Source organism: Cucurbita maxima, unplaced genomic scaffold, assembly GCF_002738345.1.
Source record: "Cucurbita maxima cultivar Rimu unplaced genomic scaffold, Cmax_1.0 Cma_Scf00010, whole genome shotgun sequence".
Lineage (NCBI taxonomy): Eukaryota > Viridiplantae > Streptophyta > Magnoliopsida > Cucurbitales > Cucurbitaceae > Cucurbita > Cucurbita maxima.
In genome coordinates this window covers 2778419-2804140 of record NW_019272026.1, presented here as the reverse complement: position 1 = coordinate 2804140, position 25722 = coordinate 2778419, and the positions used below count along the sequence as shown (strand labels likewise).

Genomic DNA, 25722 nt, shown 5'->3' with positions numbered 1-25722 from the left:
TACGTGATTTGCTAATAGTAATATTGTGAGATCCCACGTCAGTTGGAGTGGAAAACGAAATATTCATTATAAGAGTGTGGAAACCTCTCTTTAGTGAAAGGATTTTAAAACCTTGAAGGAAAGCTCAAATAGGACAATATCTGCTAGCGATTACCTTAAACTCATTTTTGTTTAGATTGGGTAAATACTAATATTTGAAAATGACACAGAATCCCAAAAATTTGAATTGAGCTTGAGCTTGAGCTCGAGGTTATTTTTGCTTAAATTGGATAAATACTAATATTTGAAAATGACACGGAATCTCAAAAGATTGAATTTTGAATGTATAAGAACTCTAAGTTTAAAGGCTAATTTTGTAATTTTGAAAGTTATTCATGGATTAAATTTATACTTAAAATTAATAAAAAAAAATGAATAGAGATACTCAAATCGAGATGTATAATTAAAAATAACTTAATAATTATTAAATTAAATAAAGAATTGCAAAAGAAAAGAAGGGTTCAATAATGATACCAACATGATGATTACTTGAATATGAAGTATACAACATAATGGCACATGTATTGATAAAGCACATCAAAATTGCAATATAATGATATGATAGAGAAAAGTCTCAAAAATGACAGCAAAGAAATCAAGCTTGGAAGTCAAATCTTAGGCTATCTCCCTCGTATTTCTAAAAATTTACTAGAAATAATGGTATCGAGATGTAAATTAATTTAAATTAATTCGATGTTTAAGATAGTAGATAGAACAAGTACGAATATCTTTCAGATGACTGATCTATCTTATTAAAAGATTTTGTGGACAAGGCACAAAGCTCAGACAAATCGAATAAACAAGTTATTGTAGAGTTTTTTTGGAGACATAGTGAATTTAAGTCATTCACGAGTAACGATTTCGTTGTGGTTAACTTCCAAATGATCTTCTCTAAACTAAGTAGAATCAGGTTCAAGTTACACATTTGGTTGTCAGCCAATTCTTGACAAATCTGGAATCTAGTAGTAGTTTGAAAGGTGGACCTATTTGAAAATCTCTAGATCTACGCTTATTTTCAACTCACCTGTTTGCCCCCTACAAAAGAGGGAAACTTACTTTGCACCGCACATAAGTCATAAAATGAAGGTCTACCACCTTTCTAATCTTAGCTGTAGATCAAGAATTACATAGAGACCCCAACTAAGCTCATAGTTAGACCTCCACTTTATAGGCTTCAAAAGCAGCTATACTCGAGCTTACTTTACACGAGGACTTTCCTTAAAACTTTTCCCATCATCAACTGCAAATTTGTAACGAAATAATAGAAAAAAGAGACCAAATTTACATTAAAATACAAGTGATGAAGAAGATTGAAGGAGAAGAGAAGGAATTTTAATAATATATGCATTGGGAATTGAGATCTATAGAAACAATTAAGAAAGGTTGTTTCCCACAGATCCCAATTTGGAGTCGGTGACAAAACAAACAATAAACAAAGAATGAGAAGAGGGAGGGGAAGGCGTGGGCTTTGAAATAAAATACAGGCACTGTTTTACCTGTGTGTCCATATCCTCTTTTAAGAGAGCCACCACCCCATGATTCCATTCCCTAAGCGTGCGCTTTTTCCTGGACTTTTTCCACACCTTAATCCGTGCCACCATCTACGGTGGGATTGAGTGGTGGAGCCACCCCACTCTCCACGCCCATCATGCCCACCCAATTCAATTCTACTATCACGAACAAGGGAAGTTGTTCAAACTTAATTATGTTTTTAGGTGAATCATTAAGAGTTGGGTAACTACAAGATTAGAAGCATGGGTTTTTGAAAGGAGTGCCCATCTAAATCGAGCAGAATTTGTAGAACTTTGTGAGGTCTTACATCGGTTCGAGAAAGGAACGAAATATTTCTTATGAAGGTGTGAATATCTCTTCCTAGTAGAAAACCTAAAAGGGAAAGTCCTGAGAAACGAAATATTTCTTATGAAGGTGCATGATCCTTTTCTTAGTAGACGTGTTTTACAACTTTGAGGGAAAACCTAAAAAAGAAGGTCCAAAGAGAACAATATCTGGTAGTGGTGAGTTTTAGCTGTTACAAAACTATGGTAGTACATACTTCTTCCATTCAGTTTGACCTATTCAAATTTCTAGTACTACAAGTCGTGTATACTCCTTCTATTTTGTCCTACCCGTTCAAATTTCTAGTACTACAAGTAGCATATGCTCCTTCCATTCAGTTCGATCAATGCAAATTCTAGTACTACAAGTTGTATATATTCCTTCCATTTAGGCCTACCCATTCAAATTTCTAGTACTACAAGTAGCATAGGGCTCCTTCCATTCAATCTGACCAATTCAAATTTCTAGTACTAGAAACAAGATATACTTCTTCCATTTAGTTCGACCTGCTCAAATTTTTAGTACTATAAGCAACATATACTCCTTTCATTCAATTTGGCTGATTCAAATGCTCAAATTTCATATACTAAGATATAACATAAACACTAGTTCCTTTACCTTTAGTTTAGTTGAGCTGGCTATGTTGAATACTACGCAAGTCCCATCGCATTCCCACAACGGCCACCAGCGCATGGTTTCAGTCAAAAAGGCACGATATGTAGCCGTTACCTTACGCAAATGGTGTGTGTGTTGTGCTGCCCTCTTATCTCAATTTTGTTTTAAAAAAGAGACCCATTTTGGCTCTTTCTCCCATGCATTTATCAATCTTGGTATCTGCCCTTTTCCTTATTGACTGCCGTGTCCACCCCTTTTTTACTTTCCCCAAACAGCCCCTCCCTCCCTCCCTCCTCTCGTCACTTCCCCCAAAATGCCACCAAATTGTCCTCATCTCGGTCTCATTGGCATTTTGTCGAACACTTTGTGTGCAATTTTCATAGTTACCAATTTCAGCCACTCCCGCTTTCATGTGAACACAACCCTTCAAAGCATTTTCACTGCATAACCTGAAAGAAAAAAAAAAAAAAGAGCAATGACAAAACTTAACGCGTTTTACAGCTGGGGAGGTGGGTTTGTCATGGTGTGGGAAATAAGAACAGAGAGAAGAAACGGAATAGGAGGAGGAGGAGGAGGAGGAGGAGGAGATTTAATGCTTGCTCAAATGCTTACTCAAATCTCAAATCTTACCTTTGAAGTATTATTTTCGTGTTGGTAAATAAATGATTTAGAGATGTGATTTTAGTAGCCATTCATTCATATGAAGGGAAAGACAAAATTGCACATATAAACCTCACAGTCTCAGTGTTTCCAAAATCTGTCAAAATCTGTCATCTGAGGTACAATACAAAATTCTCATTCACGGGTTACTTCAAAACAAGCTAAACCCGTGAGGAAGAGCACATTTTGTGGGTTTTTTTTCCTCGGGGAGTTGGCTGTCCTCTTCCAAAAAAAAAAAAGTTTTTTTTTTTTTTTTTTTAACATCATCTCACAACACGTTTAGCTAGAAGTTTCCATATTCTTACGGAGATAATCCACATTTTTAAGAGTAGATATTGTCTTTTTTGAATTTTTCTTTACAAACCTACACTCAACATTTTTAAAATAAATCTACTGAGGAAAAGCTTCAAATTTCCTTCCCTCCTAAGCATGGGAACCGAAAGCCTAAAAAGTAGGGCCATTTTGGAGGAAGAAATCATGGGTGGTGTTTATGTAATAAAAGGGAAATGGCAGCCTTGTTTGGAACTTTACCTTGCTATATAAACCAGACACTGGTCCTTGCACTGTCCTTCTCTACCCCTTCTTGGTTTGACAGTCAGCTTTGTTTTGGGAGCTGTGTTTGGCCATTCCTCTCCTTCTCAGCTCTCTCTGCTTGCTTATATGCTTAGCTTTAAGTGAGATTTCTTCACTCTTCCTTACTTCCTTCCCATGGGGTCCATGGCTAGATTACTCGTTGCTTCCTTTCTTCTTCTTCTTCTTCTTCTTCCTTGTGTCTTTGTCAATGCCAAACGAACCTACATTGTTCGCATGAAACATCATGCTCTGCCATCTGATTATCTCACCCACCATGACTGGTACTCTGCCCATCTCCAATCTCTGTCCTCCTCTGCTACCTCCGATTCCCTTCTCTACACCTACACCTCCGCCTACCATGGCTTCGCTGCTTCTCTTGACCCAGATGAAGCCGAATTGCTCCGCCAATCCGATTCAGTTCTTGGTGTCTATGAAGACACAGTTTACAAACTTCACACAACTCGCACTCCGGGTTTCCTCGGCCTCGACTCCGATTTCGGCTTGTGGGAAGGTCACAACACTCAGGATCTCGACCAGGCTTCTCATGATGTCATCATTGGGGTTCTCGATACTGGGATTTGGCCGGAGTCGAAGAGCTTTGATGACACCGGGATGCCGGAGATCCCATCACGGTGGCGTGGAGAATGCGAATCGGGACCCGATTTCAGCCCTTCTCTCTGTAACAAGAAACTAATCGGAGCTCGCAGCTTCTCGAAGGGTTATCAAATGGCTTCCGGTGGTGGGTACTTCAGAAAATCCAGAGAGAATGAGTCGCCTCGTGACCAGGATGGGCACGGCACGCACACTGCGAGCACGGCTGCTGGGTCACATGTGGCTAACGCGAGCTTACTTGGGTATGCTAGAGGCATAGCAAGGGGAATGGCTCCTCAAGCAAGAGTTGCCGCTTACAAGACCTGTTGGCCCACTGGTTGCTTTGGATCTGACATTCTTGCCGGTATGGATCGGGCAATATCTGACGGCGTCGATGTGCTATCACTCTCTTTGGGTGGTGGCTCTGCACCGTATTACAGGGACACAATAGCAATCGGAGCATTTGCGGCCATGGAGAAGGGGGTTTTCGTTTCGTGCTCAGCTGGAAACAGTGGGCCAAACAAGGCGTCTCTGGCTAATGTGGCCCCGTGGATCATGACAGTCGGAGCCGGAACTCTGGACCGAGACTTCCCAGCTTATGTCCAACTCGGAAATGGCAAGCGGTTCACTGGAGTGTCACTCTACAGTGGCCAAGGAATGGGAAATAAACCGGTGGCATTGGTGTACAACAAAGGAAGCAACAGCTCCAGCAACATGTGCTTACCCGGATCTCTTGAGCCGGCGTTTGTTCGGGGGAAGGTGGTAATCTGCGACAGGGGAATCAACGCCAGAGTAGAGAAGGGAGGGGTGGTGAGAGATGCAGGTGGCATTGGGATGATTCTGGCAAACACGGCAGCCAGTGGGGAAGAACTGGTGGCTGACAGTCACTTACTGCCGGCCGTGGCGGTTGGGGCGAAAACCGGCGACTTGATCCGGCAGTATGTACGGTCAGTAGCGAAGCCGACGGCCGTGCTGAGCTTTGGTGGGACAGTTCTGAACGTGCGCCCATCTCCAGTGGTGGCGGCCTTTAGTTCCAGAGGACCCAACTTGGTAACGCCCCAAATCCTAAAGCCGGACGTTATAGGGCCTGGCGTTAACATCCTGGCCGCCTGGTCTGAGTCCATCGGGCCAACTGGATTGGACAACGATAAGAGGAAAACTCAGTTCAATATCATGTCAGGTCTGTCCCGATTCTGAATGCTGGGCTCTATCCCAACTTCTCTGGTTCACACTGGCCGGCCTGATAAATCTTTTCTGCTATGTATGTAGGAACATCCATGTCTTGCCCGCACATAAGTGGGCTGGCGGCGTTGCTGAAGGCAGCTCATCCATCATGGAGTCCAAGCGCAATCAAATCTGCATTAATGACCACTGCCTACACGCAGGACAACACCAACTCATCTCTCCGGGATGCAGCTGGAGGCATGTTTTCCAATCCATGGGCTCATGGAGCTGGCCATGTTGATCCTCACAAAGCCCTCTCCCCCGGTCTTCTATACGACATCTCAACCAATGATTATATTACCTTTTTGTGCTCCTTGGACTATGGGATCGATCATGTTCAGGCAATCGTGAAGCGATCGAACATAACCTGCTCCAAAAAGTTCGCTGACCCAGGGCAACTAAACTACCCTTCATTTTCAGTTGTGTTTGGGAGCAAAAGGGTTGTTCGGTACACTCGTATAGTTACCAATGTTGGGGCTGCAGGGTCAGTTTATGAAGTGGCTACTACTGCACCGTCGGTTGTGAAGGTGACGGTGAAACCTTCAAAGCTTGTGTTCTCTAAAGTTGGGGAGAGGAAGAGGTACACTGTTACATTCGTGGCGAGCAGGGACGCTGCTCGAACCACGAGATATGGGTTTGGATCGATTGCTTGGAGCAATGACCAACACCAAGTTAGAAGCCCGGTGGCATTCGCCTGGACCAAGTTGTGATTGTTGTTTTTGTATAGGACGTTTTCCATTTGTAGGTTTTTCCATTCCTCCAACTTTCTCCAATTTCAGAAAGAAAACAGCAAGAAGATGATGATCAGCAATCAGCCAGAGAGAATGATCATATCATTGCATGGGAAAATTCAGCGTTTGGTTTGCCATTGAGATGCTTTAGGAAGGCCTGGGGAGAGTCAAAACTAATGTAATGCATAAAATTTGGCACTTCTTTTCCTAGTTATCTAAGAATTACTGTTACCGTCGGTCCTGTTAGGAAAATTCAAAAACATGAAGGCCAGTGAAGTGTGTGCTTTTACTTGCAAATGCCTATAACTCCCAAATTTCTCTCTCCCTCACTAAAAACTAAACAAAACAGCAATGATGAACATGTTTTATAACGAGGCCAGCCAGTTTCAAATGACTTGCATCAATAATCCAGCAGATTAAGATATTCATCATAATGTACACGGATTATATCATGTAGAAAATCAAGATAAACTATATGGAATAGTGTTGCTGAACTAAAAGCAACAGCATAAAGAGCAGGGGTTGCAACAGGACTTTGTGCAGAGGCGACAAGAAGATACCTGGGAACATTTTGGAAAAGAGCACTTACAGCTGCATTTGCATTCGCAGCAGCTGCAACAAGGGGGGCATGAAAGTGAAGGTAATGATATAAAACAACACAACCTACGGCACGAGATGTTTCTACAGCAGGAGAAAGAAGAACAAGAGAAGAAACTACACTTCGACATGCTACAACAGCCTAAACATGATGGAAACTTGCATGGTTTGCAACCACTGCTGCGAGACATCTCTAGGTAGACAGAGCACCCTGCAAGAGCAGCAGCACAGCCATGACAAATTAAAGCAAGGAAGTCCGCTGCATGACAATCGTAACAAAATGTTATATACAAAAATGTTTTCTAAGTGATAATGAGCTGGAATCAGAATTCGTATGTTGAAAGTTCTAACCATAACCATTTCCAGATGCGATATCGCCGATATTTTGTCCTATATCTGCTTGAAAAAAGAAACATCGACATGGATCATGATCAATGCAGTCTTAAATTTATGCAGATTTGTTTACTGAAAAATGAACTCTTACGTAGGCATCAATGGATCTGAGTTGGCCGTTACAAAGTCACTAATCCTGCAAAAGTGTAATGTTAATCAACAGTGGAAACGAAAGAGTGGATGGATCGATACCTAATTGATTGTGTTCAGTCAACTGAAAGAGAACATTAGAACTTCAATAAATTAAAAGATGATGAAATTTAAGAGAAACATACTCTTTGCAGCTGATTGAGACAGGTTGAAGACTTTGAATGGATTTTAGTTCGTCCTGATTCAAGAAAACAAGAAATGTGTAACGCATCGACAGTACTTTTCTATGAAGGTCTCGGAGAAGCTTTATACCACGAAATGGAAGTTCTAAGATTATCGAATCTGTTCTAAAACTCCAAGGGACACTAGCTCTCTAAATCAAACCAAAAGATCAGATTTTGAGTCTAATTAACAATGCTAATAACAAAAAAGAGAGATGCTTGCAATTGTACATAGCTTTCCGATGTCACTATGTCATTGTGAGTTGATGAAAACAGAGATAATCATTTCAATTCGAACTCACCTCAAGGAAACCAATTTCTCCTTCAAGCTTCTGTATCTTGGCTATCTCTCGACGCTTCCCATACAAATCCGGGTAGTCAGGCGGAGATTTCGGACTTGGGGGTGGTAGCGAAGACACTGATGAAGAGTAAACCGACCGAGCAGCCATTGCTTGATCTCAGGGCACCTGACCCTGATAGAAACCAAGTTTCGAATCACCGAAAGACAGAGCACAGATGAGAAAGAAAACAGCAGAGAATTGCAATAGTAGCAGAGATATAAGTAATAAGAAAGCAGAAACTGTAAAAGCAAGTGACAAACTAAAGCGGCAATTGATGTTAGGTATGAATGATCTTACATGGGCAGTGACAGAGAAGTAATAAGAAAGGCTGACAAAGATAGTTACAGCCCACAAAAAGAAAGCCTCTCTGCAAGTAAAACACAGCACATAAATGTATGTACCAAGTTCCGGGCTGCAGGGTTCTTAACGATGCAAGTGATAATAAGGACAGAAAGAGAGTCATTATTGTCACAGACTTAAGTGATAATACGAGCCTTTTCACGACTCGAGGCAGTAGCATTCTTTCATGAGAGAAATTGAGAAAAGAGGTTAAAATATTCTTGAAAAAAACTCGGTTTTCCATTAAGAATGTAACGATGGCTATGAGAAAAGCCTGTGCCTGGCGTGCCTAAGCCGGTATAAGACTAGTTTGCTGAGTGTAGGCATCTGGGTAAGTGAGATTTTGGAGTTTGCTCATTCTTTAGCAGTAATGGAGTAAAAAGAAATGACCCCAACTAACTAAGTTGCTATGCCTTGGTTTCTTTAGCTGTTTTGGGCGTTGAAAGATGGTTTCTAGCAAAGAAGCAAAATGGAAAGTAGGTAGCTCAGAACGCACGTGGAGGAGAAATGCTTACAAATGGGAGAAGGCTGTTGCTTCGGATGCGAATCAGCATCTCGAGCTAGACAAAGAGGAAACTACAGATTAATGTAATGCAAACACTGAATAATACACATCGAAAACCAAAAAGCTCCAAGCTACCTGAACAAACGGGGAAAAGAAATATACCTGACATTTCTACAAACAGTTGGTGTGCGTGTGAGCGCGGCGACGGGCTTAAGAGCATTCCCGGGCCTGATATCAAATCAAATTGCGATGAAAAGCACCCAATGTCTGGCCCATTATCAGGGCATGGAAAATCACATGAACAGAACGATTACGGGGCTCTGAGAATTTGGAAACGACGGTGACGGAGGGGGTCTGGTCTGCTCTTACATTTGGAGCGACGAATGGAATAGAAACAAATGATCAAGACAAAAAGGAAGTGGGGCAGCGGCGTATCCGACCAGGTAACCATTGCAAAAAATTGCAGATTCAAGTATAGATTCGAAACTCGGGATCAAATTCAATTCCCTATCCGCTTTCGCTAAAGCTTCAAGTTCCGGATGTCTGCTAGATTCTGTTGCGTTCTTTTTTTCTTTTTTTTTTTTTCCTCCCTTTTTTCATTAGAACAAAAGTTATTAGAGTAAATAAAAGAGGCCTTTACGCTTTCATTAAATTTTTACCTTTATACAAAGAAAATTTAAAAAAATCTTTTATACATGAACAAAAACCGTCTATCAAACGCCTCATAAATTATTTTTTTAATACATATTTTACTAGAAGAATGTTGATATATGTTACATATTCCATCCATCAAATTGATTTCATATTATGTTACAAGCTTGCTATTATAATAACTCAAATCATAAAGTGAGATTCCACGTCGATTAGAGAGAGGAACGAAACATTTTTTATAATGGCGTGGAAAGCTCTCTAATAAACGTGTTTTAAAACTATGAGGTTGACGGCGATACGTAACGAGCCCAAGTGGACAATATTTGTTAGTCACTAGCTTGGACTGTTGCAAGTGATATCAGAGCCAGACACTCGGCGGTGCGCCAGCGAAGTCGGTGGTCCCCCAGAGGAGTGTGAGAAGCTCTTCTTAGTAGATGCATTTTAATACTGTGAGGCTGACGACAATGCATAACGAGCCAAAATAAACAATATCGTGAACAATATCGTCTAGCGGTCTCTTTGTATAGATTATCGATTCTAAGTCTTATTTAAAAGTAATTTTAAAAGACCGGTGTTACAATTCAAAACGAGAAAGTGGGTATTCAAACTTACAATCAACTGGATAGATTATTGTTAACATGATCCTAGCTCAACGGGTTAAGTCCTACATGAACCCTCCACGTGTTGGATGTGAACTAAGAATAAGAGAGGTTATAAAATTACAAAGAGAAACGTAGAAACTTAATCAACCCGAACTAAATCACTATCATTTAAATTGACAGATGGATAATAGGAATAGTTAAAAGTTTTTCTTTAAGCTAAGTTGAATTTGTGTACTTTCCACCGGATGATCTGGAGACATTGTTTCTTGGTAGGGAAGGGAAGCAACACCCATGAAGTCAAAAGTAAGAAATCCAAAGAAGATTGAAAGGAAACTTCATTTTCAAAGGGCATTCAAGGATAGTATTCAATGGTTAGAAATGGAACCACTGTTCTCTCTGTAATCCAGTCAAAAGTTTTTTAAGCTGGCAATATTCTCCGATGGTGCTTTCATTACTTTACTCGAACGTTTTCTTTTGAAAACTATAGACATAGTGTGAGATCTCACTTCAGTTGGGAAAGAGAACGAAACATTTTTTATAAGAGTGTGGAAAACATCCCTCTAATAGACGCGTTTTAAAAACCTCGAGGAGAAACCCGAGAGAGAAAGCCCAAAGAGGACAATATCTACTAACAGTGGGTTTGGATCATTACAAATGGTATTAGAGCTAGACACCGGGCTGTGTACCAACGAGGAGGCTGAGTCCTGAAGGGAGGTGGATACGACGCAGTGTGTCAGCAAGGACACTGAGCCCTGAAGGGGTGGATTAAAAGGTCCCACATTGATTGGAGAAGGGAACAAGTGCCAGCGAGGACACTAGGCCCCGAAGGGAGTGAATTATGAGATCCCACATTGGTTAGGGAAGAGAACGAAGCATTTCTTCATAAGGGTGTGGAAACCTCTCTCGAGCAGACGCATTTTAAAAACTTTGATGAAAAACCCAAAAGAAAAAGCCTAAAAAATACAATATCGACTAGTAGTGAGCTTGAACCGTTACACGTAAGATCTTCTTACTCCAATCAAATCCCTTCATTAGAGCTCATTTTGAACTTGAACTCACAGATTGTCAAAGTCGATGCCTTTATGACTTTTACCAGAAGGATTCTTAGCACAAACTTCTGAAAAACTATTGCTTGTTTTCTCAAGAAAGAATCTTTCTTTATGACTTTTCTTTGGCTGAAAATTTTCTAGCATCTAGCAATGGAAGACAAAGTGCAAGTGGAATAACTCCCAGAGCCCTCTCTCTTTCTATTGGCTAAACTAAACTAACAGTGCGTGAACTATTTGTTGTGATCTGAAACAAGCAACCACAACTTAAAGCAATTTGTATTCTTTTTCAAACCTTGAATATGAGAAGCAGTCAATCATTTGCCAAACCCTGTTGAAAACATAGCCAGGCTGGCTGTTTAGAGCCTCATAAATTGCAGGAAGACGAACGAATAATCATCATTTTGCTACAATTGGAAAGAAGATGATTCCCCTAGTTAGCAAATTCTACTGTTCGTCTTCCGAGGTTGTGTTTGTCGTTAGGACGAGACCACACGTCATTAATGGAGGAGGTTTTGTTGTGACAGATTGTAATCAGAAAGTTGTTTTCAGTGTTGATGGGTGTGGGATTCTGGGAAAAGAAGAGGAGCTGGTTGTGAGGGATGAGAAGAGGGATGCTTTGCTTTTACTCCGTGGGAAGGTAATATCCAATTACTCGACTCGTCCCCCGAACAAGTCTTTTTGTACTTTTCATGCACAGAAATGAATGTTCTGGGACGATTCGGAACAGTGATTCTAAGTGGAATGTGGATGTTATACTGTGAGTTTGTGTTGAAAATCTTCACTTAATGTGTTTCAGGGAGGGATTTTTGAGGCTCTAAGCTTTCATAAGATATGGAAGGCTTACAAATATGACTTCCAAGGATCTAAAAAGCTGGTTTTCAGCTTGAGAAGACCCAAGTCATGTCTTCCTGTGAAAAACGATGTTGGAATCAGAATAACAACAAAACCAAAGGTTAGCAGAAAAGATTGGGACTTCGAGGTCAGTGGATATTTCCCTGATAGAAGATGCAGCATCATTGATTCTCAAGGCAATGCAGTAGCTCAGGTGAGATTATATTCTCTACTATGGAATAGAAAATATACTATAAACTACAGATTACTATTTACAAACCATATACTAAGCATGCATTTGCTGAAAATTTTATTCTAAAGATGCAAAAAGTTAACCGATTCTGTTATGGGGATGGTACGTGGGTTGTAACGGCCCAAGCCCACCACTAGTAGATATTGTCCTCTTTGGACTTTCACTTCAAGGGCTTCCCCTAGTTTTAAAACACGTCACTAGAGAGAGGTTTTCACACCCTTATAAGGAATACTTTGTTCCCTTCTCTAACCAATGTGGGACCTCCTAATCCACCTCCCTTGGGGCCCAACGTTCTCTCTGACACACCATCTGGTATCTGGCTTTTGACACCATTTGTAACAGCCCAATCCTACTGCTAGTGTTCTTTTTGGGTTTTCCTTTCAAGGGCTTTCCCTCAAGGTTTTAAAACGTGTCCACTAGGGAGAGGTTTCCACACCTTTAGAAGGAACATTTTGTTCCTCTCTCTAACTAATGTGGGACCTCACAATCCACCCCTCTTGGGGCCAGCGTCCTCGCTAGCAGACTGCCTAATGTCTGGGTATGATATCATTTGTAACAGCCCAAGCAGATATTGTCCTCTTTGGACTTTCCCTCCCAGGACTTCCCCCTCAAAGTTTTAAAATGCGTCCACTAGGGAGAAGTTTCCACACCTTTATAAGGAATGCTTCATTCCCCTCTCCAACCTATGTCATGTAGGACCTCACATGGTTACTGAAAAATAGGAACAGGTACCTGTTTTTCGAAGTTGTTGCTTGCTATCTACCAAATGAACCTTCATTGCAACAGCCCACATATGGCTTAATACTGTCCCCTACAGCCTAAATATAACTGAAGAGAGTAGCTGTACTTGATTTTGGTCCTGTTCCCTCAGTAAAGCTAATATATTTCATACAGAGTTACATGTTAGAGATGTATATTAATCATGCTTTGAATAACTGCAGATCGGAACGATTAAAAAGACTGGAGAGCAGTTGAGCAAGGATATCTATTTTGTTTCAATAAAACCTGGAGTCGATCAGGCCTTTATTGTTGGAGTTGTTGCCATTCTCGACAACATCTATGGCGAATCAACCAGCTGCTGAATTTGTAAGAAAGGGGACGATGGCAATTGCTCGTCACCCTTCCATCGAATTGTGATTGAACTGTAGATTTGTGGCGGGACTCCATTTCGTTCGTCACCATGAACTGGATCTGCATATTTTGTTAACAGCAATGTATTCTTTTAGCTTTTATAGCATTTGTCCTGTAAATGTAATTGAACTCTTTACCTTCTCCACTGCCTTCTGATCTCCCATTTGCCTTGCTTCGGGATCATTGCTGCCATATAAGAGTAGATGAAGCAGGGCAAAGGCAACAGTAGCTGAATATATCATATCAACTTTTAATAATACAAACAACAGAATCAAACAATCAAACAATCAGGAGCTTATTCATATTAGATATTCACGACCAAGAAACACTAGATTCTCTTTCGGGTAGGCCCGAAAAGGAGAAGGAAGGCTGAAAACCAACAGCCGTCTATTATTGAATTCACCCAACCCGATTGTACCCCATAATGAACGTCCAGTGCCTTGGCACTGAAGGTAAGCAGATGTTTATTGAAATAAAAACTTCCATTACAGTTCACAGAGGAAATATCACAAAATTATGGAAAGCATTTGCATTCAAGAATATGAGCTCTTCATAAACTGAATCCGATTTCGATAGACTTTACGGACTAAAACTAAAAATGGTTGTTTGGGTTGCACTGTTGAACCGAAATGAGAGAGTCCTACCACAATCTCCCAGCTCAAGAATCATGTTTTATGCAAACTTCAGATAAAGAGAGTTTAAAAGGAAAAAATATACAACTTCATTTCACTAAACAATGCTATGATATACAAATCATGATATTAACAGGCTGATGATGCAAAGTCAAGGCATCATGATCTCCTATAACATCATCTATTGTCATAATAACTGTTCAGGGTCCAGAGAACGTCCTTGACTTTTGGCTACCATTTAATTGAAACGCACGTTACAATGGCCAGCTTTTAGTTGAGACGCCTATGATTAGTTTAAACAAACATTTATTGCCAGCATCAGGGATTCACCATTGACGTGCTCACCCTGAGGATGAGAAACGACAAATATATAACAATCAAGCCAACTCCTAGATTTTTGTTCGGGCGCATACCGTTCCTAGGTAACATAACAACTGACCAAATGAGTCCTAACATTAAAAAACTCAATGTGTAAAACAAGCTACTATCTCTAGGAAGCATGTAAGCTGCAGGTCTACGGGAAATGGCTCCAAGAAGCATGGAGGTACCCAGCCCCGCAAGAGTATTGAACATAGGCCCAGCGTAGCACCCAGACATAGCAATCTGTACACTGTCTCCACCATTCATTGCCAGTGCTAAATTGGACATCAAATCCCCCATTGAGTTCCCCCAGGCCAGCACTGTTAATCCAAGAATTGATGGGTTTACTCCAAAAATTAAACCTAATGTCATCAACAAAGCAACTAGCTCATTTGCAACGATGTAAAACCAGACAATGCTCATAAAAAATCCTCCAAAGACCCATGGAAACAAAACCCTGCGAGGTGGATGATCAGAGCTTGTATACAAATATGCAAGGACACCAAGCACACCACCAAGGGAAAACCCCAAAAAGTAGGCAAGTTTTCCACTCAAAGGTCCTAGAGCATCTTGGGTGTTCCATAAATATGCCAGAAGAACGGGTGCTAGCATAGCACTGGCAACAGCATAGACTTTGGACCACCGTTCCTCCTCGACAATGGGAATAGTCAAACGTCTTGGGAGTATCAATGGAAGTTCAAGAAGTGAAAATAATTTGGACCAGGAAAACAATGAGTGGTCAGTTGCTGTATTCTCATCATTCCAACCCCACAGAAATTTTGGACTATCAACACTGCCCTTCATAGCCTGATTTGAATAGATTGCAACATGTGAAGACCACATCCATTGTGGCAGTTTATTTTGGAGATGTGGTACATCACCATCAGCCTCGGAATCAAGCAGAGTTGTATATACCGATTCTTCGTCGTCACTCCCAACAGAGAAAATGCTTCCAGTTACAGGAAGCAAAGGTGTCAAGGAGTTCAGTGTCACTTTTACTGGGTCATTCTCCAAAATCTCATTTGCAGCAACTACAAATCCATAGACTAAATAAATCGAAACAAACGCAATGGCACTGATGACAGTAACCCGACCAAACGCCAAAATTATAGCAAGTGAGATGATGACAAACATGAAGAAACATATGTCTCTGATAAAGCATTTCCTATCAATCCTGATGTCCCTCTCGGCAACACAAAGAGAAACAGCACCAACAACAATACAAGTTACAAAGACAGCTCCACCCAAGACACTGTTAAGACCAACGTCACCAGCATCCTTTCCCATAAAAGCAGCAATGCTGGCGAAGACATCAGGAGCTCCATTACCAAGAGGAAGCAACGACACTCCGGCCACAGTCGCTGGCAACTTCAAAAGATTTGACAGTTTCTCCAAGGAGCAACAAAAAAAGTCAGCTGCGGTATTACCCAATAGATAGAACAACGCAGCAAGCCAAATTATCAAAGCCACATAACCCAAAAGTCTAAAACCTTCACAGTCACAGTAGAAGAATGCGATATAATTGAAAAATCCCCCTGAATTGCAATCGGGATGGGCAATCAAGTACTCACATCGGCTCTGATAACCTTTGTGTTCCGATAAGCCAACGCATAATAGGGGACGACTCCCGGTGTTATTATTATTTGTAAGAAGTCCATCAACACCGATGGTATTGTTTAGAGAAGAAGCAGAGACTTCAGTTATTCGCCTATGAATCACCCCAGCCTGCTTATCACCAATGGTCCATTTATGGGGAAGAACCGAATGCGAATTCTGATCAAACGGATTTCTCAAGAACTTCCCCTGATTAAGGTATAAACAAAGCAACACAATGGAGCAAATTCCATGAAAAATCCCTCGAGATCGAAAGTTTGTCGCTCCAGAAATTGCATACGTTCTAGTCATAATCTTCCACCCGCAACCGATTAATAAAGCCAATAGTTGCTTCAGAGGTCGTCAATAACAGAAAACTGGAACCCAAATCACAAACGAAGGTTCGAAACCCTATTCACGACTAGACGATGACAAAATTCAAACAATAATTGCAGCAAAACAATCGGAAGATAGGATTGAATCAACGCATAGAGATGATGTTTGAGCTGAAAGATGAACGTAGAAGAATTGAGAGCACAAACATTAGGGTTTTACGACGATAGCTGGCGGAGTAAAAGAGAAAGGTCAAGAGGAGGAGGCAAAAGGAAAAATCGGAGGAAATCCCCAAGAACTTTGAAGAAAATCGTTGGATTAGAATGGAAAGAAATTGAAAAGGTCAATCAAGTTATTACCAGTGATCCACGACATGAACGCGGGAGAAGAAGATTGGCGGGGTACGAGTAGCCGACACGCGTGGCGGAGTACGACGGCGCAACCGAACTCGCCCGACCCGATCAAACGATTCTTCAAAGAAAAGGCGGAATCTTTATACCCTTTGCATTGGTTTATTTATTTTTCAAATGGTTGATTTTTTTTTTAATTATATTAATTTTGAAACTTATTTTTAAAATATCCCTGCTTTAATTAGGTCTAAAAATAGAATAGAGCGTCTAGAAGATTCCAGATAATTAAATCTTATAAAATCTATAATATAAATTAAGATTAGCATCTTAAATTTTAAAATGTTTTAATTAGTCGTTTAAAATTTAAATAATCGGGTGATAATTAGCATATACTCTTACCGATATTAACGGGCCGAGATGCCTATTTTTGTCATTAATTTCAATCTATATCCTGCAAAATTCTAAGATTTTTTTCCATTTTTAATTTTTTATTAAAAATAATTCATTTTATATAATTTTTTAATAGATAATTTCTACTAAAAATGTAAAATCTCCTAATAAATTCAATAATATTTTATTAATAAATTCAATAATATTTTATAAACAAAAATATAATATAATGTTTTTATCAATGTAACATCTTAAAATTAAAATTTTAATATTACCATATAATTTTAACCCTTCAAACATTTCTAATATAATATATATATATATATATATATATATATAAAACAAGAAGGGAGATGGAGAATATAATCTTGGTCCCGACTCCGATTAGTTAACGGAAAGATATCTCTTACTATTCCTTCTCCCGTTCCATGCCTTGTTTAGGGTTCCCCCGTTCCATGGCCTATTTAGGGTGGATCTCCATGGAACTCCGACTCTACAAATTAAAAAATGAAAAAAATCTTTGTACATGGACTTCCATGAAGTCGAAGGTTCAAACCCAAACATAACTTCACCTCGTATGACTAAACAATTTTATCCACATGTTTGAATCCTTAATGCTCGTTTAAACCTTAACCTGTTGATCTATGCTGAGTATAGTCGATAAAAATATTTTTTTACTCTGATTAATTTTTTTTTTACTGGGATTAAAAAAAATGTGACCAAGCCAATTAATTATCATAAATTCCATGCGAGCTGGCACACCTGACTCTCTCTCCAAAACAGACAAGAAAGCATAACCATTGCCAGCCACTTCCATAACTGAATTACCCAAAACAGAGCTTCATACCTCAGACAATGGCAACAGCGCAGTGCTTAGACGATCGCCAACGCAACATTCTTCGATCTTCTCAACTTTTTTCCATTCGTTTCAACGCGTTTTCATTCATTGATCAATCTACACTTCGATTCATTTCCCTTTCAACTTTTCAAGCAAACACAAACATACTCTGTTTCGTTACGATTTACAAACACGAAAACTAAGATGAAATTTACGAATCAGAACGCTAGAAATTGTCAGTTTACTCCTCAGATTCCCAACCCATTTGTTTAAATGGGATGAAAATCATGGGAGAAGTCGAATTGAAACCACCCATTAAAGCAAGTTAGAAGCTTGAACATGTTACTCTGTTTTTTTGTTTAACTAGACAAGGAAGGAAAGCAACTCCCGGAACGTTGGAGTCTGGCCGAACCACCGATGTCGACAATCGGTTTGAGTTTGATTACACGGCTTGAATTCGACCGGAGCACTCTGGGAGAATCCAACCTCCGCCGTAGTAGTCGCCCCATCGCGGAGATGGGGTACTCTGTTTCATCCAGAGGGTTCGTCGATCTGAACTCTCTGCAGAAACTCGCATGTCGGATCAGCGCTTCTTCGGTGGAGATAAGCGTCCCCGACCTCACAACTTCGTCTTTCACCGCCTCGATGCAGAGCCCACAGATCCACCGCCCATGGAAGCGATCACGAACTCGAGAAATGTAAGCAGGGGTGCAATCCTCTGAAAATCCGCAGGAATAGCATTTCACACACTTGACCTCCACCGTACACTCCGCCGCCGCCGCCTGAGAGTCGGAGTTTGGTAACGCCATCGCCAGCAGCATGACAACGAAGTCTTATCTGCTTCCTCTGCTCTTGTGTGTTCAGTTAGGGAAGAGGGAGAGAAAACCAGAGGATAAGCAAAAGGATTTATCATTTATTGGCTATTGGGCTGTTGGAACTTTCCAATTTGGAGTAAATGCATTGCTATAATAAGGGTTTAAGCAATAGATTTATTGCCATTAAACCAGCCCAAATAATTGGTAATTAAATTTCCCCAACTTAAGAGAAAAAAAAAAAAACTCGAGTTTTTAAGGTCATTGGATGAGAGAATAAGAAACCCCATTAGAATTAGACTCTGTTCTGCTCTGATCTCAGATAGACTCTGTTTTCAATCTGGGGAGATTTATTTATGCTTCTTATCCATTGAACTTTTCCAACAACGTTTGGATTCCGGAAACGTTTACAGACACAAGACTGTTATTAAAAGCATTATTAAACACAACAATGTCTGGTTCGTTTTGGTTTTGTCTTTAAAAACCGACAGCAAAAAGGAGATGAAACGAGTCAGAAAAGGGCAAACATGGAAGTGGGGGTGGGCTGATGATGATGATGATGGGAAGGAGGAAGCCATTTCATTTTTAACCTGCAAGATTGAAAATTGGGTTTCTATCAGAAAAGGAAAGCCAAGCGACTCTGTTTTGATGCGACAAGCAACAAAAACAGAGTCATAGTATCCGATTAGGAGCTGCTGTCTGTCTGCCGACCTCCTCGTCGGTCGGGGGACACATGTCAGCTCATCCTATGTTCATAAAAAGGAATCTTTTTTGGTGTTGGAATCGATGAATGGTTACAAATTGATGTGCCCGCGGTCGTTTTTTTCTGTTTTTGAGTGTTTCGAGACAGAGATTCAAACCCTCTGTTCTCTGCACCACTGCACCAGCTCCATTCTTTGTTCTCTTTTGCCCTCCGACCCAAGACATTTTCACATTTTCTCGAAGGAAAGTGTCTTGTCAGTACTAGAGTGTCAGTGCTAGAGTGAGTACCAGAAGTGCTTAGAGTACCGCATAATCGCTGCCAAGAAAAAAAGCCCATTTTAGTGATGGTTGCTTTCTCTTTAGGCTACCGTTTAACTCAAGAGTATAACCATATAACTCAAATGAGTTCTTTCTTAGGTTTCATTTGGTAACTCTTCGAATTTACAAAAGTTGTACTTGTTTTCTTATTGTTCCTTAATCGTAAAGAATTGAATTTTTGGCCAAATTCTAACAAAAACAAGTTACGGTAAACTCATAGAGGAAAGAAGGTTTTTTTAATAAGAGTGTAGGAACCTCTTCCATGTGTTCTAAAATTGTAAGGCTAACGGCGATATGTAACGGGTCAAAACGAACAATATCTACGAGCGATGGGCTTGGACTGTTACAAATGGTATTAGAGCCCGACATCAGGCAGTGTGCCAACGAGGGCGCTAGCCCTCAAGGAGGGTGGATTGTAAGATCTTACATCAATTGGAGTGGGGAACGAAGCATTTTTTATAAGGGTGTGGAAACCTCTTTAGTAGACGTGTTTTAAAACTATGAGGTTGATGGCTAGGCCAAATCGGACAATATTTGCTAGCGATGGGCTTGTGATGTTACAAATGGTAGCAGAGCCCGACATCTGGTAGTGTGCCAACGAGGGCACTAACCCTCAAGGAGGGTGGATTGTGAGATCTCACATCAATTGAAGTGGGGAACGAAACATTGTTTATAAAGGTGTGAAAACATTTTTAGTAGACGTGTTTTAAAACTATGAGATTGATGGCTAGGCCATCGGACAATATTTGCTAGCGATGGACTTGGGATGTTACAACTTATGTACTTTTTATTTTTTCACGAAGTACTTAAAATGTAAATCCAAAAATGACCTTCGATCGATTTAATAGGTTTTTCGAATTTCAACTTGAGATTCCCTCTCTAGTTTGACATTGATTTTCTCGCACCGCATCGCTATTCTTTTAGCGTGTTGATTGGGGCTCCATCAAGTGTGTGCTGCAGTGCAAACCTATCTCTCATACAATTTTGTTGATGGATTCATCACTATTTTCTTTTGTGATTATACTAGTTAGAACATCATCAGTTTCCAAGATGTATAACGCATGCATAGAGAACAAAGAAGAACCTTTTATGTGAGATTTCACATCCGTTGGAGAGGGGAACAAAACATTCTTATGGGTGTGGAAACCTCTCCCTAACAGAAGCGTTTTAAAAACCGTGAGGGGAAGCCCAAAGGAAACAATATCTATTAGCGGTGTGTTTGGGCTGTTACAAATGGTATCAAAGTCAGATATTGGACTGGTGTGCCAGAGAGGATGTTGGGTCACCCACACTGGGCGATGTGCCAAGAGCTCAAAAGGAGTGGATTATACGGAACAAAGCATTCCTTATAAGGGTGTGGAAACCTCACCCTAATAGTGACATTTTAAAAACCTTGAGTAAAAGCTCGAAAGGAAAAGCCTAAAGAGGACAATATTACTTAGCGTTGCATGACTGCTACATTTTACTTAGCGGTGGACGGCTGTTACATTTTACTTCAACTAAGCCAGAATATCAGCATGTTGTATATACAGATTGGTCTGTTATCAGACCTTCAGAAAGAGAGCCATGAATTGCCAAAGATATGATCAACTAAATTCTTGTATCTATAAATTCTGAAAAACAAGAACAATAATGCAGTTTGCCTCAAAATTCAAGATATATGGTTCATTTTTCTTTGTAGCGTACCTGCAGAATAGCATGTCGTCCACAAGGGAGGCCGGTTCTCTACGTAGACGTCTCCGCTGTCTTTCGAACAAACTCCTTCAAAGACAAAACATGTCAACAGGAGTTGGATATTTTCAACTGTTCTAAACAGGAAACTGGTAGAGAGGATGACCTTTTCAGTTATAATTCCACAGATCAGATGAGCAGGAGTAACGTCAAAAGCGGGGTTCCAGACAGCGATGCCAGACGCAGCGCCTTGCTCGCGGAGACCTCCACGAGAGTCCAACAACTCGTTGGGAGATCTTTCCTCTATAACAATTTCTTCTCCAGAAGAAAGGGATAAGTCTATGGAAGTCAATGGTGCAGCCACAAAGAACGGAATCTTGTGATGCATTGCACACAATGCAAGACTATAGGTTCCAATCTTATTTGCAGTATCACCTGCAATTCATTAAACAGAATTTTCGATCTCTCTTCCCTCGCAAACTGATAAACGAAGAAACATCGAAGTACCATTTGCAGCTACACGATCTGCCCCGACTACAACAGCATTCACTCTTCCAAATGTCATCAAGGCAGCAGCAGCGGAATCGGCTATCAGAGTAGAAGGTATCTTTTCATGGACCAACTCATAGGCTGTGAGTCGAGATCCCTACAATAATTGCTAAAGGTAAGGTCAAGTTACTATTCAACATGCCGAGTGAGTTACGGCTAAAATAGTCCACAAAACCGTACAAACACAGGTTTGAAGTTAGCAAAATCAGGAAAATGGCCATAACACGTTCGAAAATGAGATATCTATCTAATATAAACACCACTGATATTGACAGAGAAGTTAACTAGAACTTATATAGACACTCGAACGTTCTCGCAGTTGAAAACGAAAGAATTCTAAAAAGAAACTCACTTGATTAAAGGGCTGTGTTTCGGTGCAGTATGCCCTTTCTAACACACCGGCAGAGTGAAGTGCACGAATTACACCGAGGGCGGTACCATATCCCGCTGTTGCTAGACTGAAAGTGAAGAAAATCAGTATTAGTTAGTCAAGAAACATTTATATAGCAAGGGAACGTTTATGTTTGAGACCTGCCGGTGTTGCAATGCGTTAGAACGGATATAAGTTGCTCCATAGGATCCAATGGCTTTATTTGAAGCAACGTCGTCCTCCAGCATTGCTTCAGCAGCCTCTATATATGCCTATTGAGCCAGTCATAAATACTCAAAAGAGTTTACAAATGAGGCATACTTTAAATTTCAGCTTAACCGAGCTCAATAGAACGGATTCAATCAACCAAAACTTTTTGACACAATGCATCGAAAAAAATCGAGCACTCGTTGAGCTGAATTACAAGTGAACTAACAATTATCAGCTCAAACTGAACGGTTAAATGAAACTACCAACTCATACTTGGAAGACACTCCTGGGTTCGGAAGAAATAGCAGCTGCCCCAGATACAACTTCTTTAAGTTTAATAGCAGCATCGCCAAGATTAACAGCAGTTGACAGACATCAATGGCGTTGGTTTTGTAGACAGAAAGGATGTACTGAGGAACTGTCTTGAATCTTTTGTTACAGTCATCACAGGGTAGAATGTATTACAAAACTTTACTAGACAACTGGTTTCAACAATCAATCAGCTGCCTTGCATCATCGAGACACACTAGGAGCTCAACATTTTCTTAACAATAGGTGTGAGATCCCACATCAGTTGGAGAGGGAAACGAAACATTCTTTATAAGGGTGTGGAAACCTCTTTTTAGCAGACACGTTTTAAAACCTTGAGGGGAATCTCATCAGGAAAAACCCAAAAAAGACAATATCTGCGGGGGGCTTAGGCTGTCACAAATGGTATCGGAGCCAGATTGGACAATGTTTCAGTGAGGAGACTGAACCCCGAAGGGGTTGGACACCAGGCGGTATGCCAGGTGAAATTGGGGTCCTACATCGGTTGGAGAAGAGAGCAAGTGCCAGCAAGGAAGCTGAGCCTCAAAGAGGGGTGACTTGTGAGACCCCACATCCGTTAGAGAGGGGAACGAAGCATTCTTTATAAGGGTGTGGAAACGTCTCTTTAGCATACGCGTTGTAAAACCTTGAGGAGAATCTCACAAGAGAAAGTCCAAAGAAGACAATATCTACTAGCGGTGGACTTACAAGCTTACGTGAGTGTCTACCTAAAGTAATCTACTAGACCATCATTTGATCCAACAGTTATAAACTTCTAAGAAATTCATCAAATACGAGTTAAACCCATGATCAACACATAAGTCCAACACTAGACCAATTCAGGTATGCATTAGTATTTCACAAATCTTCAAAGTTCAAAGTTCAAAAGAACGTGATCTTCAAGGGGATTGTTCAAAAGAGCATGTGAATTAGATAAAAACACCCTGAATAATGCCAGATTAGACAAAGATTGCAATAGATTACTACCATCCATCTGTTGCATCCTTGATGTCCAGGTAAACAGTTTCCAAAGGGAGCTTCCTCTGTTCAAGAACAACCACTGTTAATTAAAGAGTCTTTATATAGTTTTTCAAGCTTGAAGAACAAAAAACATGCATAGCGCTCCATACAAAGCAACAATCAAAAACTCGATTTCTTCGCCACTAAAAACCGAACACTACCTGATCGAGCAGCCGCAAGGAGCCCTTCTTGTAACAGATGGACTGAATAGAGTTATCCGCTCCGACTTCGCCGCCATTTTTCGAATCCAAAGCCATTATGCTTACTAGAAATTAAACCGAAAAAAGAAACCCAGACAAACAAATCGATTCAAAACAGGGGATTCAATTTCTCGCCTTATTGGATGCTTCCGAATTGAAAAGAGATTGAAAATGGAACAGAAAAAAAATGAGAGAACTTACTTCGAACACCGACTCTCCACAATGATATGATATTGTCCACTTTGAGCATAAGCTCTCAGCTCTCATGACTTTGCTTTGGGATTCCCAAAAGGCCTCATGACTTTGCTTTGGGATTCCCAAAAGGCCTCATACCAATGGAGAGTGTATTCTTAGATTATAAACCCATGACCATTCCCTAAATTAACCGATGTGGGACTTTCATCATCCAACACCTCCCCTCGAACAAAGCACGCCTCCCCTTAATCGAGGCTCGACTCCTTTGGAGTCTTAGTCATTTTTGACTGCCTTCGTACCTTCGAGGAGGCTTGACTCCTTTTGGAGTCCTTTGTTCGACATTTAAGGATTTGCCAATCTATTGACACGGCTAAGTTTAGGGCATGGCTGTTGGATGATGAAAGTCCCACATCGGTTAATTTAGGGAATGGTCATGGGTTTATAATCTAAGAATACACTCTCCATTGGTATGAGGCCTTTTGGGAATCCCAAAGCAAAGCCATGAGAGCTTATGCTCAAAGTGGACAATATCATACCATTGTGGAGAGTCGTGTTCGTCTAACATGGTATCAGAGCCATGCCCTAAACTTAGCCGTGTCAATAGATTGGCAAATCCTTAAATGTCGAACAAAGGACTCCAAAAGGAGTCAAGCCTCCTCGAAGGTACGAAGGCAGTCAAAAATGACTAAGACTCCAAAGGAGTCGAGCCTCGATTAAGGGGAGGCGTGCTTTGTTCGAGGGGAGGTGTTGGATGATGAAAGTCCCACATCGGTTAATTTAGGGAATGGTCATGGGTTTATAATCTAAGAATACACTCTCCATTGGTATGAGGCCTTTTGGGAATCCCAAAGCAAAGCCATGAGAGCTTATGCTCAAAGTGGACAATATCATACCATTGTGGAGAGTCGTGTTCGTCTAACATGGTATCAGAGCCATGCCCTAAACTTAGCCGCCTTAAATGTCGAACAAAGGACTCCAAAAGGAGTCAAGCCTCCTCGAAGGTACGAAGGCAGTCAAAAATGACTAAGACTCCAAAGGAGTCGAGCCTCGATTAAGGGGAGGCGTACTTTGTTCGAGGGGAGGTCTAAGACTCCAAAGGAGTCGAGCCTCGATTAAGGGGAGGCGTACTTTGTTCGAGGGGAGGTGTTGGATGATGAAAGTGGTCATGGGTTTATAATCTAAGAAAATACACTCTCCATTGGTATGAGTCAAGCCTCCTCGAAGGTACGAAGGCAGTCAAAAATGACTAAGACTCCAAAGGAGTCGAGCCTCGATTAAGGGGAGGCGTACTTTGTTCGAGGGGAGGTGTTGGATGATGAAAGTGGTCATGGGTTTATAATCTAAGAAAATACACTCTCCATTGGTATGAGGCCTTTTGGGAATCCCAAAGCAAAGCCATGAGAGCTTATACTCAAAGTGGACAATATCATACCATTGTGGAGAGTCGTGTTCGTCTAACATGGTATCAGAGCCATGCCCTAAACTTAGCCGTGTCAATAGATTGGCAAATCCTTAAATGTCGAACAAAGGACTCCAAAAGGAGTCAAGCCTCCTCGAAGGTACGAAGGCAGTCAAAAATGACTAAGACTCCAAAGGAG

At 40.8% G+C, this 25722-nt stretch overlaps 4 protein-coding genes, 1 long non-coding RNA gene and 2 pseudogenes across 6 annotated transcripts; 2 read left to right on the top strand and 5 right to left on the bottom strand.

Annotated features, from left to right (window-relative positions):
• Positions 1-2402: 2402 nt before the first annotated feature.
• Positions 2403-3761, bottom strand: LOC111484743. The gene is made up of 2 exons (XR_002718568.1): positions 3682-3761; positions 2403-2939 (listed from the first exon to the last, which is right to left on the bottom strand). It is a non-coding gene; the product is annotated as an uncharacterized LOC111484743 (long non-coding RNA).
• Positions 3649-6566, top strand: LOC111484737 (subtilisin-like protease SBT1.8). The gene is made up of 2 exons (XM_023131315.1): positions 3649-5494; positions 5584-6566. The coding sequence occupies exons 1-2, from the start codon at positions 3859-3861 to the stop codon at positions 6246-6248; spliced, it is 2301 nt and encodes a 766-aa protein (XP_022987083.1). The 5' UTR covers positions 3649-3858; the 3' UTR covers positions 6249-6566.
• A 107-nt stretch (positions 6567-6673) lies between these two features.
• Positions 6674-8191, bottom strand: LOC111484739 (annotated as a pseudogene).
• A 2713-nt stretch (positions 8192-10904) lies between these two features.
• LOC111484740 (protein LURP-one-related 6) lies at positions 10905-13421 on the top strand. The gene is made up of 3 exons (XM_023131318.1): positions 10905-11694; positions 11854-12102; positions 13083-13421. The coding sequence occupies exons 1-3, from the start codon at positions 11479-11481 to the stop codon at positions 13221-13223; spliced, it is 606 nt and encodes a 201-aa protein (XP_022987086.1). The 5' UTR covers positions 10905-11478; the 3' UTR covers positions 13224-13421.
• A 548-nt stretch (positions 13422-13969) lies between these two features.
• Positions 13970-16700, bottom strand: LOC111484738 (cation/calcium exchanger 3-like). Of its 2 annotated transcripts, none has more exons than XM_023131316.1 (2): positions 16550-16700; positions 13970-16420 (listed from the first exon to the last, which is right to left on the bottom strand). In XM_023131316.1, the coding sequence occupies exon 2, from the start codon at positions 16167-16169 to the stop codon at positions 14223-14225; it is 1947 nt and encodes a 648-aa protein (XP_022987084.1). In that variant the 5' UTR covers positions 16170-16420; positions 16550-16700; the 3' UTR covers positions 13970-14222. The 2 variants fall into 2 exon arrangements, with proteins under 2 accessions (XP_022987084.1, XP_022987085.1); XM_023131317.1 differs by having other exon boundaries at positions 13970-16363.
• Positions 16701-17905: 1205 nt separating this feature from the next.
• Positions 17906-21336, bottom strand: LOC111484741. The gene is made up of 2 exons (XM_023131319.1): positions 21287-21336; positions 17906-18614 (listed from the first exon to the last, which is right to left on the bottom strand). Exon 2 carries the CDS (start codon positions 18587-18589, stop codon positions 18128-18130), a length of 462 nt encoding a protein of 153 aa, XP_022987087.1. The 5' UTR covers positions 18590-18614; positions 21287-21336; the 3' UTR covers positions 17906-18127.
• Positions 18626-24142, bottom strand: LOC111485019 (annotated as a pseudogene).
• Between the last annotated feature and the right edge of the window lie 1580 nt (positions 24143-25722).

Bases quoted from the DNA above. Each gene is read 5' to 3' on its own strand.
- LOC111484737 (XM_023131315.1), top strand. From the start codon at position 3,859: ATGGGGTCCATGGCTAGATTACTCGTTGCTTCCTTTCTTCTTCTTCTT. The intron at 5,495-5,583 runs GTCTGTCCCGAT...CTATGTATGTAG, and splicing joins TCAGTTCAATATCATGTCAG to GAACATCCATGTCTTGCCCG.
- LOC111484740 (XM_023131318.1), top strand. From the start codon at position 11,479: ATGATTCCCCTAGTTAGCAAATTCTACTGTTCGTCTTCCGAGGTTGTG. The intron at 11,695-11,853 runs GTAATATCCAAT...AATGTGTTTCAG, and splicing joins TGCTTTTACTCCGTGGGAAG to GGAGGGATTTTTGAGGCTCT. The intron at 12,103-13,082 runs GTGAGATTATAT...GAATAACTGCAG, and splicing joins AAGGCAATGCAGTAGCTCAG to ATCGGAACGATTAAAAAGAC.
- LOC111484738 (XM_023131316.1), bottom strand. From the start codon at position 16,169: ATGACTAGAACGTATGCAATTTCTGGAGCGACAAACTTTCGATCTCGA.
- LOC111484741 (XM_023131319.1), bottom strand. From the start codon at position 18,589: ATGCTGCTGGCGATGGCGTTACCAAACTCCGACTCTCAGGCGGCGGCG.